We start from the raw sequence: 17,757 nt of genomic DNA on the forward strand, positions 1-17,757 counted from the left end.
TTCAAGAATAGTTCAGAAGGAAGACAGGCAGTCCTTAAGAAAGAAGTATGAAATAAAAAAGTTTATCAACCTGAAGATCCTGCATGTTCAGACATGTTCCTTTCATCATCTTCAACGCAGCTTCCTCCTGAGCTTCCTCATGATGTTTCAATCGGGCAACCAGGCCTTGCATTTCTTTGTTGCACTGTTTGCATTTTGCACACATGCCTGTCTTACCCACAGGGAGAGAAACTTCATTAAAATATTCACAAACTGGGTCTCTTTTAGGGCCTGCTGCCATTATAGGTTTTCCCTGCTAGTGAGAGAATGATATGGTAGATCACAAATCAATGAATGCTACACACCGAAAGACCTCAAGACTTCTGGAATATGCTGCTCAAGCAGTTTCACTTTTTTGTTTCTACTGCTTGTCCCTCCCTTCTCACATTTATCTCCAGACTTCTTCTCCTTGTCCAAATCTGTTCCGCCCCCAACAATCTTCTCTTCATTGAGCTTTTGGAAACTTTGCACTTTTAGAGAGAGGTAAGGGATTGACTCTGTGTACACAAATGTGCAGATGGACAATAGGGTTGAGGTCTGTTATTTCTCACCTCTCTATATTAATTTATTTATTTTAAAACATTTTTGCTATTAACAAGCATATTATCTCTGGAGAACAGTAAAACTAAGCATCTCTGATGGTATCTTCTAGACTGAGCACTGAGTCCCATTGGGTAGATAGAAAGATTAACCTAAATAATCCATCCAGAAGCCCCTGGAATCCCATAAGATTGGGTCCCTAATCCATGAACTATTGGAACTCATTTACAAAACTTTTCTTAAACATTACATGAATATATTGTCTCATACTGTAGAATTAGAATTTATAATCCCTATTTCATGATGAGATATCTTTGAGCTATAATGTATCTTAATTAAAACTATCTTTAGATAGGTTTTTTCCTCAAAAATAATTTTATCAAAAAAATCCATTTTTTTAATTAAAAAAAACCAAACCATTGATTTTTATCCACCCTGACTCCATCTTACTCTAGCAGTGAATTTGGCCCAAGGTATACAGCCAAGTTGTTGTGATCTGGAACTAAACTTTTTGAGTGCCCTACATGAGTAACACATTAAAAATGTGTGCACACTAACAATTTTTGGTTTTGCCAAATGAAGAAAACTGACAAGAATTTTGCAAACCATCTGAAGTATGAATACAGGTTGGATTTACTATCTACATTTGAGCTGCATCTATGCTGGCACTTTCAGGATCCAAAATTCATGATGACCTTTGAAGCTACATTGAAAGTAAAAGTGGGAGAAGTTTTAGCACAGATAGGACTCAGGCATTTTGCCACTGTATTGTCTGATGATGTTCAGAATAATTTAGATGAGAGCAAATTCCATCTTTTTGTTTTGTCTTTGTACATCGCCCACCACAATAGGGTCCAGGTCCATGAATAGGGCTGCCTTGTACTGCGGCAATACTATTACTAAATAAATCTAGATATATTGTACACTATTTGTGGTTTAACATATGTCATTAGGATCTTCTATTGTAGCAAAATGTTTTGGTTGCAGAAGTTTTTGCATGTTCATATTAAAGGATTTCTGATGCGTGACACAAGCTTCTCGAACTAATCTGCACAGTGCTTTTAAGAAAATGTATCTTGTCAGAGATGGTTGATGGGCAACAAAATACTCTGACAACTGTGGCAGAGTAGTTCTTATTTAAGTATGCATTAATGAAGAATAAACAATACATTGCTGCTACAGTATTACATAGTGCATATTTTTACATTCACACTCACTGATAATTAGAGTGACTTGAAAATTGCATCAGAAATTTGGTACACTAGCGTTTTTTGCATGTGCAGTTTTTCCACAGGTGATATTTGTGTAGAAAAACTTGGATGCATGATGCAAAATGCAAAATAAAATAGGTAGATCTATAACTATCCAATATGTGCATGTCAAAATCTACACTAACTTTTTGCATGCAAAAGTGGGTGAAAAAATTCACAAACAAAAGTTTGCACATGTAAAATTGTGAGTGCAGTTATAGAGGCAGCTAGTGAAATTGTGACCCACTGATTTTTTGTACTGCATGTGTGTTTTTGAGCTATAGTGATAGTGATTTTAATTCATATACACAAGCATAGGAAATACAAAAAGATTAGAATCGGGTTCTGAAGTGTTCACACCAAATTTATTTTGAACATATATTTATCCACACTAATAAAGATTAGAAATTTTTCAGAACTGGGAGCTGAAATTTGCTTCTTAGCAGTACTTCATCTCTAACATGAAATGAAATGAAACCTTAGTGTTGACTTAGAGGAATTGCTCTTTAGGGATGAGACGAAAATGTACTCTCCGTCCATTAACTGACTCCATGGCCTCTCTCTTTTAAGTGGTACTGAATTATCATTATATGTGTTGGTTTTGAGATGGTGTTAGACCTTTTCACTGGGGACAAATCTAAAGCCACTAACTCATTATAAAGACCTGAGGTTGTGGTTAGAGTTGCAGAGATATATACCAGTTGGTAAAGGGTCTCTGCAGTTCTTCTTGAGGTTTACTGGATAACCCTTTTGTTCCTTGATGCCTCTGCTCGTGTGTTATGTAGTGACTTCCGTAACCAGTCTGTTCTCCACTGTCTGCATCTGCTGATACAAGAAATGAAGGACAGGATTTAAATTTCAGCAGTTAAGAGCACAGCCAGGTGTGGAAGAAATGGGTAAACAGCCTGACAACATGAGGGAAAATGTATTCAAATGTATGGTGAAAATATTCTACATCACTGCACAACAATTCTTCTGGGACCTCTTCCCCTAGTAGATGAAAAGGTTCTACTGCATTAAATCCTTTATGCCTGATTATTCATGAACCATATTACCAGACATGAAAAGTGTTATTCACTGAGCATACAAAACTGCCACTGGCATCTCCTGTTGACATTGAACTATGTGCTGTACCTACCCCATTATTATCCAGTGCCCAGTTCTGTGAGGTGTGCTGTATTTTCAGGGAGAGTTAGTCACTCAGTACCTTGCAAGAGGTACTCACTTTCTCCAGTGCACACAGTTTTACATGAATTACCACCTACAGTGGAGAGACTGTACAAATTAGCTAAATTCCATGGAAAAACAGAGAAATTTTGAGCATGGTTTTGCATCCCTGCCCATCCTGGCTAATAGCCACTGATGGACCTATCCTCCATGAACTTATCTAGTTCTTTTTTGAACCCTGTTATAGTCTTGGTCTTCACAAAATCCCCTGGCAATGAGTTCCACAGGTTGACTGTGCATTGTGTGAAGAAATACTTCCTTTTGTTTGTTTTACCTGCTGCCTGTTAATTTCATTTGGTGATCCCTAGTTCTTGTGTTCTGAGAGGAAGTAAATAACACTTCCTTATTTACTTTCTCCACACCAGTTGTGATTTTATAGACCCCTTAGTCGTCTCTTTTCCAAACTGAAAAGTCCCAGTCTTATTAATCTGTCCTCATATGGAAGTTGTTCCATACCCCTAATCATTTTTGTTGCCCTTTTCTGTACCTTTTCCAAGTCCAATATATCTTTTTTGAGATGGGACGATCAGATCTGCACACAGTATTCAAGATGTGGGCGTACCATAGATTTATATAGAGGCAATATGATATTTTCTGTTTTATCTATCCCTTTCCTAATGATTCCCAACATTCTGTTAGTTTTTTTGTCTGCCGCTGCACATTGAGTGAATGTTTTCAGAGAACTATCCACAACGATTCCAAGATTTCTTTCTTGAGTGATAAAAGCTAATTTGGACCCCCATCATTTTATATGTATAGTTGGGATTATGTTTTCCAATGTGCATTACTTTGCATTTATCAGCATTGAATTTAATCTGCCATTTTGTTGCCCAGTCACCCAGTTTTGTGAGATCCCTTTGTAACTCTTCACAGTCTGCTTTGGATTTAACTATCTTGAGTAGTTTTGTATCATCTGCAAATTTTGCCACCTCCTTGTTTACCCCTTATTCCAGATCATTTATGAATATGTTGAATAGGACTAATCCCAGTACAGTCCCCTGGGAGATACTGCTATTTACCTCTCTCCATTTTGAAAACTGACCATTTATACCTACCCTTTGTTTCCTATCTTTTAACCAGTTACTGATCCATGAGAGGACCTGCCCTCTCTTCCCATGACAGTTTATTTGCTTACTTTGATCCTCTTTAGGGTTTTAGTAAATCTTGATATCTTCTTAATAAGTGGATATCTCACTTGTTAATACCAAGAGATAGCTTTCTCTCAAATATTAAGATACTTATGTATATGTATGTCTATTTTAGAAGGACAACAAATAGTTCTTTTACTCACAAAATTTTTCTTAATAAGCTTCTTTAAGATCCATGACATCATATGTGTGTGTGTGTGTGTGTGTGTGTGTGTGAAGTCCATATATTAATTGAAGGAACTTATTGTTTATTTATGATAACTTTTTGCATTGTCATAGGAGGCTGAATCTTTTTATCGTTTAAACAACTAAATACACAAGGTTTGTATGTTAGGATAAAATGGTTGTCATTCTTTGTTCAGAAGCTGATTCGGTAGATTAGCCCATAAGGTAGATTTATCTAGACAAAAACATTGTATAGTCACTCAGTAGCTATTATTATTGATATTATTCTTACTGAATATTTATATTCTAGTAGAGCCCAGAGATCCAAGTCAGGATCAGAGCCCAATGGTACCTGAACAAATGCATATGAAGACAAGGTTCCGTTCAAAAGAGTTCACAGGAAATTAATTGTAAAAGCTTTTAAGCTATTTAAAGCACAGCCTCAAATAATATGCAGTGACTCACAGTCATGCAGTGAAAAATTTAAAACTGGCCCTGTTTTTTTTTTAAAGAATTTGCACACTGAGTATTAAACAAATACTAAAGTTCCTAGTGCTGTTGTCTAGATCGACTGTTTTATAAAGTGAGTTTAAAAAATATCTTGGACTGATTCAAAGAAAATTTGGAATCTCTCTTTTTTTCCCCTGAAGTCCATTATGAAAATGCTGTCTAATTCTACTGTGCTAATTAAATCTAAAGCTTATGAAGCATACCTCTTTTCCATAACAATTTTAATATGTTAGCAATGACCTCATTATCAGAAAACCAAGCAGACAGTTCAGAGAACAAAATGGAGAAAGTGCCGAATTGTAGACTTCACGGAAAGCCCAAATGAAAGTAATGAGGTACCATTAAAAAAAAAAAAAGCATACATACACTATGGAATGTTTGCAGCAATTGATTTTTTTAAAAGTGATTTCTGGGAGGCATTGAACTCCTCCATAGAAAATGCATCTATGTCCCCTAAATCAATTTGCTATTACAGTTATGCAAAACTATCCTGGCGTTCAAATAGAACGTGGCAGTCAAACAATAGACTGTTATTCACCAATTAAGGATTAATAAAGCATATGCCATATAGATTACATTTACATTTGTTCTACCTGTAGTTAGCACAAGCTAGTAATTGTATTATGTACAGCTTTAGTTAGTAGTAAAAAACTAGTTAACTAGTTCCCCTTTTCCAGAGCTATATCATCTGTTAGCTGACTGCATTTTTGTGATCATTTTCTCCATTTTAGAGGCATGAAAAACTATTGACAATAATATTTAATAGCGGTTTAAACTAGTGTAGATGTTCTGTACTGCAATATTGCTTTATTTGTTTGGAGCAATTTGTGACAATAAATTCACAGCTGAAGGGGTCAAGTAATTTGTTGTTAAACTGTAAAGACTTGTTTTCAGATTTTCTGTTCCATTTCTATTCAATTAATCTTAACTTAGAGTTTTCTGTCTGGGCTAGAACATGCATTCTGTATAGTCCTTAATGAGAAAAAGAAAATGAGAAATTGACTTTTGAACTTTTGTGTATAATTACATATTGCTATAAGATTTACCAAAAACTGCAAATGTTTGGAAACACTAAATAGTACTTTTTTGCCTTTTCAACTATAGTGTGTTACATGCTATTATTTTTATACTGTAAATATATATGTTGTTGGCACTTGTTTTACTATTAAACAAGACCAAGATAAATGGTTTTATCTCACCCAGAGTGAACATTTATTAATGAACACAATATTAGTGAGTGTATGACTCAATGAGGTGCACAGGGAGGGAATGGGAATGCACAAGAAATCTCCCCCAGCCTGTGCAAGAGCCTGTCACAGTGTAGTCCCTATGCTTCCCTCAGTGGAGTCTGTGGCACCCTGTGCACAAGGAGGAAGTGGGGCACAGCAAAGCAGCATGAGTATGCTGCATTGCCTGAAGGAATGCAGCAGCCGGCTCCCTCTCCGTGTAACCTCAGTAGTTGCAGGGGGAATTCTGCCTGGAGCTCCCCTGGACTAGATGCCCCACTGCATCACCCTCCAGAGCACAATGTGAATATAATGCATGGCTGAACCCTTAGAAAATATGCTGAAGTCTTGATGTGAAGACAAAAAAAAGTCAAGTTAAAAGAAGTTGTTACTAATCAGCTCTCTTCAAATTTATACGTTTCTTTACACGAGGCACAGCGCATCTTTGTGAAGGGGGACCATTAGAAGTCGAGGAATCTAACTGCATGAATACTTTTTGTTACTATATAATGTACAATGTTATATGTACATAATTGGACTCAAAATAGAGGAGGCTTCAATAGCCATCTCACTTAGAACCTAAATAGGACATTTAAAGCCAAATATTTACATCGTAAAGCACCAGAAAAACTAAATTCTAAGTGCTGAGCTAAAACAGTCTGGCTATTACTCACTTGCATTTACTTCCTATTCTCAGACCTCCACTGTTACCTGCAGTACTTTCTAGTATCATTACCTGCTGTATGCTAAATGACTCAATCAGTCTCAATAGGTCCATTCACAATGTGGGACCAGGCCCACTTTAAAACATCCCAGATACAAATGCCTCCTAATTGTTATAGGACATTTGTTTCTGTTCCAAATGTAGCACCAGGTTGTGTGTGGGTTCACAAATGTGGGAGGTAAAGAAGAGTGCAGGGAGTTTCTCCCCCTTATGCCTTGTGCATGGGCCAGTCAGAATGTGATGTAGAGTCATTGTTCCATGCTGCCAGTGGTACTAGCCACGACGGAGTCTAGTGGCAAGGGACAGGGTGAATTTGAGGCAATGCCACCTACTCCTTCACCATAGGAGGTGTAGCCAGATGCAGTGGAGTGAACACTATCCATTTAAGGTGTGACAAAGTGTTGTTGCATCATATGTTCCCTAAGAATCTCAGGAGGGAGTCTGAATGAGTTAGCCAGAATTCTTCCTGGGGTTCCAGCTGCAGCATAGCTCCTCCATATCTCATCCAACTCACAGACGTGCCTTTTAAGGCACATTTTAGCTCTGAGGAGTGAGAGGACAAACCCTGACTTCCGTAGGAGGTTGCCTAAGTAAGAACTTCACAATTTACCCGTTAAAGATTATTTCCCACAAAACAGATCAGAGATTCTCCTATTCTGCTTTATCTGGAGTGCCTGTAAAGCACGAGTTCTCATTCTAGGAGTCATGACCAATCTCTCTTTTTACACTGGCTGGATGGAAGTAGGATCCCAAAACTATGGAGGGGTAGGAGAGGGAGGCCTGAAACGTTCTTTTCTTATAACAGGGTCACAGCATGGAAAAATTGAGGAGCCACTACTTTAAGGCATATTATGAGGGATCATCTGCCAAGAAAAATGTATCTCAAATAAATTAAATAGTTTGGGATAATCACTTTGGCCTGATTTCCCCCCCTCCCATGTCACAGTGAGTAATGCTTTAATTCATGTGTCATCCCATTGACTTAAATGGGACTAATGCCAGAATAAGTTATTACTCAAGTAAGGATAGCAGACGTGGCCACGTAAGAACTTAAAGCAATTGCACATTTATCCTGGAGACAATGGTGTACTCCCGAAGCTCTTTCAATCTGGAGTGAAAGAGGTATCTATTTTTATAACTAGAGCAAAATACCCTGCAAGGAATAACAAAACAGGTCACCTTTTTGCTAATTATTTCAAATTCTAGAAATCCATTTCCAATATTATTGCCATCAAAACTGTTAAAGGATATATTGGCACTATGTTTCTTTAGACCAGTGGTTCCCAAACTGGGGTTCACAAAATGTTACAGGGGGTTCTCGGGGAAAAAAATCCCTAATGGCGGACAGAGCTGTCCCTAGGAACTCCAGGCACCATGGGGCCAGCAGCCCGGAGCCCCTGGACTTCCAAGAGCTAAGCAGATCAAAGCAAGCATATCACACTGAGGAGTAGGGTGACCAGATGTCCCGATTTTATAGGGACAGTCCCGATTTTGGGGGCTTTTTCTTACATAGGCACCTCTTACCTTCCACCCCCTGTCCTGATTTTTTATACTTGCTGTCTGGTCACCCTACTGAGGAGATTTAAACTTCAAGACTCCTTATAAAAAATGGAAAGGGAGGTGGATATTTTTTGCTGTTTTTAAAATTAAATAGGCAGCTAGTGTTGTTTTTAAAATTATTATGAAGAACAAGTTTAAGCTTTGTTGTAACCTGTGTTGTTTGCCTGGACTGCTCAAGACCTGAATGCTTGTGTAGGAGGAACTCTTTGAGTTGGCTTCTTAAATACTTTCATGCTGGTTTCACATGATACTCCTTGATGAAACATAGGAGCCTTGTCTTATAACAGGCTTAATCAAAGTGATCCAAGATCTCACTGTCATAGCTTGTAAGAGTGTTGCCGTTTTCATAATGTAATAAAAATACTGTAATGATAAATAATAATTAATAAATAGTGTGCAATAAGCATGTCATAAAAACAAATTTTATATTTCCAAGATCGCTGCTTTTATAATTTATACTCCGGTAAAGGAGAAAATCCCTGGCAATATTCATTTTTAGGAGGGGGTTTGTGAGACTTGACAGTTTAGTGAAAGGGGTTCACAGGTTGTTAAAGTTTGGGAACCACTGCTTTAGACAAACACCGCCTAGTGGCTTGTTGACATATCTTTGAAGGCCCAGTCTTCTGAGGTTCCCAACAAGCTGTCAGTCACCAGGCCTAGGACTCCCATATGCATTGGCATGGATTGTATAACCCAAGAAGTGTCTCAAAATATGGAAATCAATGATTTCCCCCTAATTCTCCACAGAAGTTTAATAGCAATTGCTATAGAAGGGTTATGTAACTAAGACATCATTAATTTTACAAATTCAGAGTTTACTAGAAAGATATGGCTATGAAGTATCATAGGTATTTGAAATTACGCTATGATCTGCTTGTGAAGTAAATGACCAAATGTATTTTGTGATGCATTATCTCTACTTTTTTATGATAGATTCTTACTAATTGGCTAGATTCAGTCACTTGCAATGTATTTTCCAATTGCCATCAGTACAAATTAGTGAGCTGCTCAACATAATAAATGTTCAGTTAAAACAACAATTTAAAAACATTAATTACCAAAATGGCTTTGTGGCTTGAGTACTAAAAGGGTAGCAACCTGTTGACTATGCTTCCTTGGTGGTGGTCTAGGCAGGATGCACTGTAAGTGCAGTTGTATTATGAAAAGAGACTGTAAAAATGGCATTGCAGGGCAGTAAGCTTATTGTTTCTCAATGATGTCAAGTACAAATATGCTCATTATACAAGATGTTTGTAACTGCCAACCCTGGAAACTCAACCTGGGGCCTGAGAATCAGTCTGGGTTCTTTTATGATCATGTATCAACATCAGCTGTAAAATGTAAACTGCCCAAATTAGGCTCTCAGTTACAGCTGATCAACCCTGCCCCTTTAATGACATTTTCACAATCCCATTGCCTTTTAGCTATTAATGATGGTCCCTGCAGCTAGAATTTAGTGAACAATCTTGTTCATGCACAAACAGGAACCAAATCCTGTTCATTCACTCTTAGTCATATTGTGTAGTACTAATAAGAGTAAAATGCAGCACAAGCTCAATTTAATAATGAAAGTCAAGTGATATCACTTTGACTACACACAAGGAACAGATGTGGTGAGTTGATATGTGCCATTTTTACATAGTTACTTTCCAAAATAGAAATATACTTTAAGCCTGAGCATCAAGAACTTGTGCTTCTAGTGGGCTTATTACAGAGTATGTTCCAATATATTTTAGACCATTCTTCTTTCAAATATTAGATGTATTTCAACCCAGAACCCAAGAACATTGAAGCTACTTCATCACAGAGCTATCATCAGTAGTTTACACAACAACTATATCAGCCTTTACATGTGTTAGGATCTGAAAGGTTACTTACATGGCAGGTGCACGTCTTATTTGCTAACACAACCGTGCTATCTCTGACATAGTTTGTACATGGTGCTATGTACTGTTGGTACAATCTGTAATGTCATGAGCTATGGGACTCCATTGATGACAATCATCTTGTTAAGCAAATGTTGCTAGTCCATTTTAGCTCATTAGGAAGACCTGTATAGTACTGGTGAGCTAGGTATTGATGTCCCAGTTGCTCAGCTGCAGAGGTTGGGAGTTCTAACCTTGTTTCAGACTGATTGAAGGGGTTTGCTCAACATTTGTGAGAGAGATATGTAATATAGTAGTCTGGCTGGATTCCCAACTGCTATTCGAAAATCCAGTAGCAGCTATGGGCAGGTAAGCTTTTTCCATCTATGTATGGACAGGAGGCTCTGGTATTTCTTTCGGGTGCAGATGTTGCACCTGTCATCCATGCCTTTGTCACTGCCAGACTAGACTGTTGCAATCCACTCTACGTGGGGCTACATCTTTGTACATTTTTATTAGCAATGTTGGTATTTCTTTAATGCCAGATTCTGACTCAGCAGTAACATGTGCATATTTCTTGGAGTGGAGGATTTCTTCTAGAAATGTAGTGTGATGAATAAGGCTACTATGAAACACTGAACAATAATTTTTAACATTCCCTTTGAGCAAAAACTGGCTGATAGTGCTTACACTCTTCAACTTTTCTCTTCACTCCAAACACTTGATTACACTGAACACTCATTCCATGGAACCATTTGTTCCCCGTAAACACAGAGAAAATTCTATCCTGTCTATCAATAACTATACATTGACTACACATTTTCTAGATATTTAAAAAATAACACTGATGTAAAAAAGGGATACTTCAGGTGGCCTTTAGGTGTTTGGCTCCTAGAAAAATCAGGCCACCTGCAGAGGTACCTAAATATAAATTTAGCATATTAACTTTATGCTCTAAAGCCTGAAAATGTTGTTGTAGGTGCCTGAGTTGCACATGCAAAATATGTGGATACAAACAGGTAATGGCACCTGCAGAAACATGCAGTTGGTCTCTCAAATATATTTTGCATTTTTAATTTTAGGTGGTTAGGCCAGATCCTCAGTTCGTGTAAATCAGTGTAACTCCACTAACTTCTGTAGAGCTGTGCTTGTTTAAAACAACTGAGGATCTGACCTTTAAAGTTTGGCTTCATATTTGCTGACGCCTTTTGCATCAAGATTTTACAAACTTCAAAAACCAGAAGGTGAGATACAAGGGAAGTGTAATGGTACAAAAAATAGATATTGAAACAAATCTATCCCCCAAACTGTAGTTTCTTATACTACAATAACAAAAAATCAACTAACTCACAGTAGTCACTCAATCTTTCATTTTCCTCAATCTTTAATATTACTCCAAGATATAATGATTCCAATAACCTTTTATAGAGATAAATTAAAAGACAATATATGCTGGATATATGAAAACAAACAAGAAACTCTCTAAACTTGTATGCTCCTTTATAAGACACTTTGTCAAGATTCCAGATAATATAACAAGCAACATAATAGGGCTGTCAAGCGATTAAAAAAATGAATCACGATTAATCGCGTGATCAATTGTGCGGTTAAACAATAATAGAATATAATTTATTTAAATATTTTTGGATGTTTTCTATGTGTTTAAATATATTGATTTCAATTACAACACATAATACAAAGTGTACAATGCTCACTGTATCTTTATTTTTATTACAAATATTTGCACTGTAAAAAACAAAAGAAATAGTATTCTTTAATTCACCTAATACAAATACTGTAGCGCAATCTCTTTATCACAAATGTTGAACTTACAAATGTAGAATTATGTACCAAAAAAAACCTGCACTCAAAAGTAAAACAATGTAAAACTTTAGAACCTACAAGTCCACTCAGTCCTACTTCTTGTTGAGCCAATCACTCAGATAAAAAAGTTTGGTTACAATTTGCAGGAGATAATGCTGCCCATTTCTTTTTTACAATGTCACCTGAAAGTGAGAACAGGCGTTCGCATGGCACTTTTGTAGCTGGCATTGCAAGATATTTACATGCGAGATGCACTAAAGATTCATATGTCCCTTCATGCTTCAACCACCATTCCAGAGGACATGCATCCATGCTGATGATGGGTTCTGCTCGATAACGATCCAAAGCAGAGCAGACCGAGGCATGTTCATTTTCATCATCTGAGTCAGATGCCACCAGCAGAAGGTTGATTTTCCTTTTTGGTGTTCAGGTTCTGTAGTTTCTGCATGTGAGTGTTGCTCTTTTAAGACATATGAAAGCATGCCCCACACCTCATCCCTCTCAGATTTTGGAAGGCACTTCAGATTCTTAAATCTTGGGTCAAGTGCTGTAGCTATTTTTAGAAATCTCACAATGGTATCTTCTTTACATTTTGTCAAATCTGCTATGAAAGTGTTCTTAAAGTGAACATGTGCTGAGTCATCATCCGAGACTGCTATAACATGAAATAAATGGCAGAATGTGGGTAAAACAGAGCAGGAGACATATAATTCTCCCCAAAGGAGTTCAGTCACAAATTTAATTAACACATTATTTTTTTAACAAGCATCATCAGCATGGAAGCATGTCCTCTGGAATGGTGGCCACAGCATGAAGGGGCATACAAATGTTTAGCATATCTGGCACATAAATACCTTGCAACACCTACTACAAAAGTGCCATGCGAACACCTGTTTTCACTTTCAGGTGACATTGTAAATAAGAAACAAGCAGAAGTATCTTCCATAAATGTAAACAAACTTGTATGTCTTAGTGATTGGCTGAACAAGAAGTAGAACTGAGTGGGCTTGTAAGCTCAAAAGTTTTATATTTTCTTTTTGAGTGCAGTTATGTAACAAAAAAAAATCTGCATTTGTAAGTTACACTTCCACGATAAAGAGATTGCGCTACAGTACTTGTATGCGGTGAATTGGAAAATACTATTTCTTTTGTTTATCATTTTACAGTGCAAATATTTGTAATAAAAATAATAATATAGAGTGAGCACTGTACACTTTGTATTCTGTGTTGTAATAGAAATCAATATATTTGAAAATGTAGACAAACATCAAAAAATACCAATTTAAATTTATTAAATATTTTACAGATAAACAGTGCGATTAATTGTGATTAATTTTTTAAATTGTGATTAATGTTTTAATTTAATTATTGTGTTGTAGGGCTGTCAATTAATCGCGTGAGTTAACTGCGATTAATTGACAGCCCTACAACACAATAATCCTTTAATCAGAAATTCATAACTTCACTACAAAAAATTTCTTGATTAGACTTTGGGACACCCATCTCTCCATTATTCCAAAGAATGCTGGTCTAATTTTCTGCTTTGTTACACCCAGGGGCGGCTCCAGGCCCCAGCACGCCAAGCGCGTGCTTGGGGCGGCATGCCGCGGGAGGCGCTCTGCCGGTCGCCGGGAGGGCGGCAGGCGGCTCTGGTGGACCTCCTGCAGGCGTGCCTGCGGAGGGTCCGTTGGTCCCGCGGCTTCGCTGGAGCATCCGCAGGCACACGTGCGGGAGGTCCACCAGAGCCACAGGACCGGCGACCGGCAGGGCGCCCCCCGCAGCGTGCCGCTGGGCTTGAGGCAGTGAAATGGCTAGAGCCGCCCCTGGTTACAGCGGTTTAACAGCAGCATACTTGACTTCACTGGAGTTACACTGGTGTAAAAACAATGTACTAGAGCGAAGGATCAGGCCTGTTATCTATAGATCTCTCTCTTTAACTATGTATTTTGTATGGCTTGATTTTCAAAAAGTCCGGTGGATAATCGTGCACCTAATGTCCATGTGCTGAGGAGGTATTTGTTCACGCAAAAAACTAATTATAGAAGTGGATTCTCCAGTCTGCTAAGGTCACTTTACTGCTTGTGCAAAGTAGCTTTAAACTGGCCAGAGCTTTGCAGTGGATGATTTCCCCCTGCATAGGGGGAATTTATAGCCATCTCTCACCCCTGCTCCCTTTGCACTCCTAGCGTAAGCAGGACGAAGAGGCATATTGGTGTGGGGCAAGGTGGAGTTGTGGTAGAACTGAGTTCTGTCATGCTCAGTCTTCCACTGGTGGGATAGAGGTTGGACCTAATGGAGAATCAAGGCATTTATGTCTAACTGGTCACTTGCACATGGAAATACCTGATGTAAGCTTATAATAATTTGGAGAGTTTTCATGTACAATTACATACTTTGCTTTCAATCAGGTCAATAATACTTTTTGCATTTGTCTGAAAGTGATCTGCTTGGCATGACCATTTCCTAGAACAATTTCGAATTCCACCTGTTTTATTTTTTCAGTTAGATTTTTTTTTAACATGACAGCAAGGCAGATTGTATTCAGACAGCCATGTGTTAGAATCTGCTTGAGTAAGATATTTCTAATTTTGCAGGATTATCTTTAGAACAATAGATAGATGGCTGTCCATATGTCTTTTCAGGGGTTTTCTGAACTGAATTTACAAGCAGTTGATTAAAGGATTAACATGTTGCTTTTCACATCATCTGCTTTATAAAGAACCCCATATCTGTGACCCTATGATACTTAGGAGTTTGGGGAAGGGCAGATAATGTGCACATCCACTTATTGCAATTGCATGTGCAGATCAGATGTTTCCACATGCAAATACTCAATTGTTTTTCTCACTGACCATTTACTCTTTCAAATATCTGATTTGGGGTGTAGTTACATGCAATTGTATGCCTGACTTTTTGATAATCTGGCCCGTAATATATGGCTTTGTTTATAACAAATTTATGATAGACATGACAATATCTTGGCATATTTTTCAATTTAACTCCTTTTTATATTGATATTATTTGTATTTCTTTGAATATCTTCAAGCCTAGTAAAGAATATGAATGTGAATGAACTACTAAGCAGTACATTATGTACTGTGTATTAAGATGAGATTAGGCATAAAAAGATATGTTGACATATACCTAAATTGTAACTAAAATAGAACAGCCCTGTGACCCAGAGAACCTAGTTCTGAAAAGCTAGCTTACAAATGATAAATCAGATGTAAAACAAAGATTGCACAATAACTTTTCTTGATTAATTGTTTCTTCTCCTAGAGGTCAGCAGTGCGTATAATACATACTTTATAACTTTTCTTTCTTCCTGCAGTACTTGGGGTGTATAGAGGTCTTGCGCTCAATGAGATCTCTTGACTTCAATACAAGAACACAGATTACAAGGTAAGACTTTTTGCAAATAAATTCACATAGTTAACTCTTGTATTATCTCCAAACAGTCAAGCATATGATTGGAGAAGAGCAAATATGTAACCAAATGTTTAGACTCTTTGGGCCCATTCTTATATTTTGCATTTAAAGGTGGGCATCTTAAATTCGTGTAGCTCCAAAGGAACTTAAAGAGTATTTTCTGCATGTTCTTCTGTCCTTTCAGGCTCCACTTCAGCATAGCATTTAAGCATCTGCTTAAGTACATTCCTGTTCAGCAAAGCACTTGTTTAGGTATGTGCTTAAGTCCCATTGAAGTCAATGAAACTTAGCACATGCTTACCGTTAAACAAATACTTAATACTTCACTGAATAGGGATGGACTGCTGAATTGAGGCCTCAATGCCTGAAATGCTAAAAAGCCTTAAGGAATTTTCTGTGTATATATTTTTAATTTTTCCTTCTGAAACCACACAAAAGAAGGGTTAATATTTTTTAAAATTAAAAATCCATAGTACAGAAAATATAAATGGAAAGAAATCAGTAGAATGGCAAATACAAGCCTATTATTCGTTCTGGACAATCCATAATAAATAGTAAACGTATACTGGGTAGACATCAGAATTTCTAAGCACAGCATTTTTTTTAATTCATCACTAAAAGATTATACTGCTTTTAAAACATTCTCCATGTATAATTTTATTTATAAAGAAATTCTTTAGGGAGAAATACAGCAAATGTTTGTTTGTATACATTATAGTTTTAGGGCCTGATCCCATTCACTTTGAATCAGGCCTCCAATGTGGCAAGATGCCAGTATCTTCTAGCATTTGGACAGTATAGCTTCCAAAAACCATAGCCAAATCAGATGTGTCAGATCCATGGCAATAAATCATTCTGTTTGAAAATAAAAATATAAATGGGATTAGTGGAGAAGACTGTTGCCTTTTTTAATTCAGGGAGATGGGTTGTAAAGGGTGATTCTGGAAAATACCTCCCAGTTTCTAGTGGTCTATCTCAGTCAAAGAAGACATGATACATCTGTTATTAAACTAATATCTCTCATGCTTGGATGTCATTCTTGTAGATTCCATGGACCAGATTCAGAGCTCTTGTACAGGGGTGTAATTTCACTGACTTAAGAGAGTTGCACCTGCATGCACCAGCTTTGAGTTTGTCCCCATGGGTATGACTGCACTGCAGTTGGAAGCCCACTCAAAGTAGCAGTATGGATGTTGCGACTTGAGCTCTCAAGCCCATCTGACCCCTGGGTCTGAGCTCAGGTGGCTAGCCGGAGTTTTCGTCAGAGTCTCAACTTCTGCACTGCTATTTTTAGCATGCTGGTTTAAACTGAAGTAGCATGAGGCTTGCTCCCAGTCCCAGCTGCAGTGTAGGCATACCCTATGAGTCCTTTAACTGGGTGCTCAAATATTATGATGATGAGGGGGATAGAGAGAGAGAGATGACAGAACATTATAATTTCCTGTCAAACATTCTAGGCTTTAGAAGACATTTGAGAATATTTCTTGTAAGCTGTCTCCATGGTCTCTCTGTATGTGTTTCCCCAGTATTCACAATAATGGCCTTTTTAAGTGACTTCATGCCAGACAGAATTTTAGTTCTGACACAGGTGGCACATTTGTACTTACCACTTGGAAAGTTAAGTGACACTGGCTTATAAAACAATTTGTAATAGTTACTTGCTTTAGTATTTTATATCTGAATATGAAGCACTTATTTTTTGGTATACACTTTCCTTGGTTTAGTATTGCTTTTTTCTCCAGTAACTAGTTGAAAGACTCACTCTGCCCCTAAAACTCAACCTTATTTGCCAATCAGAAAGCAGTATACTCTGCAGTCATTTTTACGTGCAAAATGTCACTGTTCCAGTGTTCTCTGAGCTCATGGTTATTTTTAGCTTTAACTGTGAAACATTCATTTGGAAAATGACATTTTTCTGTTGACGTTGTAGCATAGCTGATCACATGCTGGGCACTTCCTTGGCTCATATTCTTTTGACCACATCTAAAACATAAGAAAAGTTGCAGGCAGAAAACCTTATGTTGCTTGGGGATTCTGATTTTTTTTAAAAAAATGATGTCACATAGACTCACTCCTCGGATCCATTCATAGGGTCTGATCCAAAGTCCACTGAAGTCAGTTGGAGCTTTGGATGAGCTTTGAATCAGATGCTAGAACCTGAATCTGCATTTCACTAACATTAGAAATAATCACGGACTGTAGAAATGCCTATGGCTTGGGTTATGGTTAAAGCAATCACCACAAGCAGTC

At 37.5% G+C, this 17,757-nt stretch overlaps 1 protein-coding gene across 3 annotated transcripts in view; it reads left to right on the forward strand.

Moving 5' to 3' along the window:
* Positions 1–17,757, forward strand: part of SHC3 (SHC adaptor protein 3) — a 116,120-nt gene that overhangs the window by 54,020 nt on the left and 44,343 nt on the right. For all 3 annotated transcript variants that reach the window (XM_039542779.1, XM_039542777.1, XM_039542780.1), the window contains one exon: positions 15,410–15,480. In XM_039542779.1, the coding sequence (XP_039398713.1) occupies positions 15,410–15,480 (71 nt within the window). The remainder of the gene's footprint in view (positions 1–15,409; positions 15,481–17,757) is intronic.

The sequence above is a fragment of the Mauremys reevesii genome, linkage group 6 (assembly GCF_016161935.1).
Source record: "Mauremys reevesii isolate NIE-2019 linkage group 6, ASM1616193v1, whole genome shotgun sequence".
NCBI lineage: Eukaryota > Metazoa > Chordata > Testudines > Geoemydidae > Mauremys > Mauremys reevesii.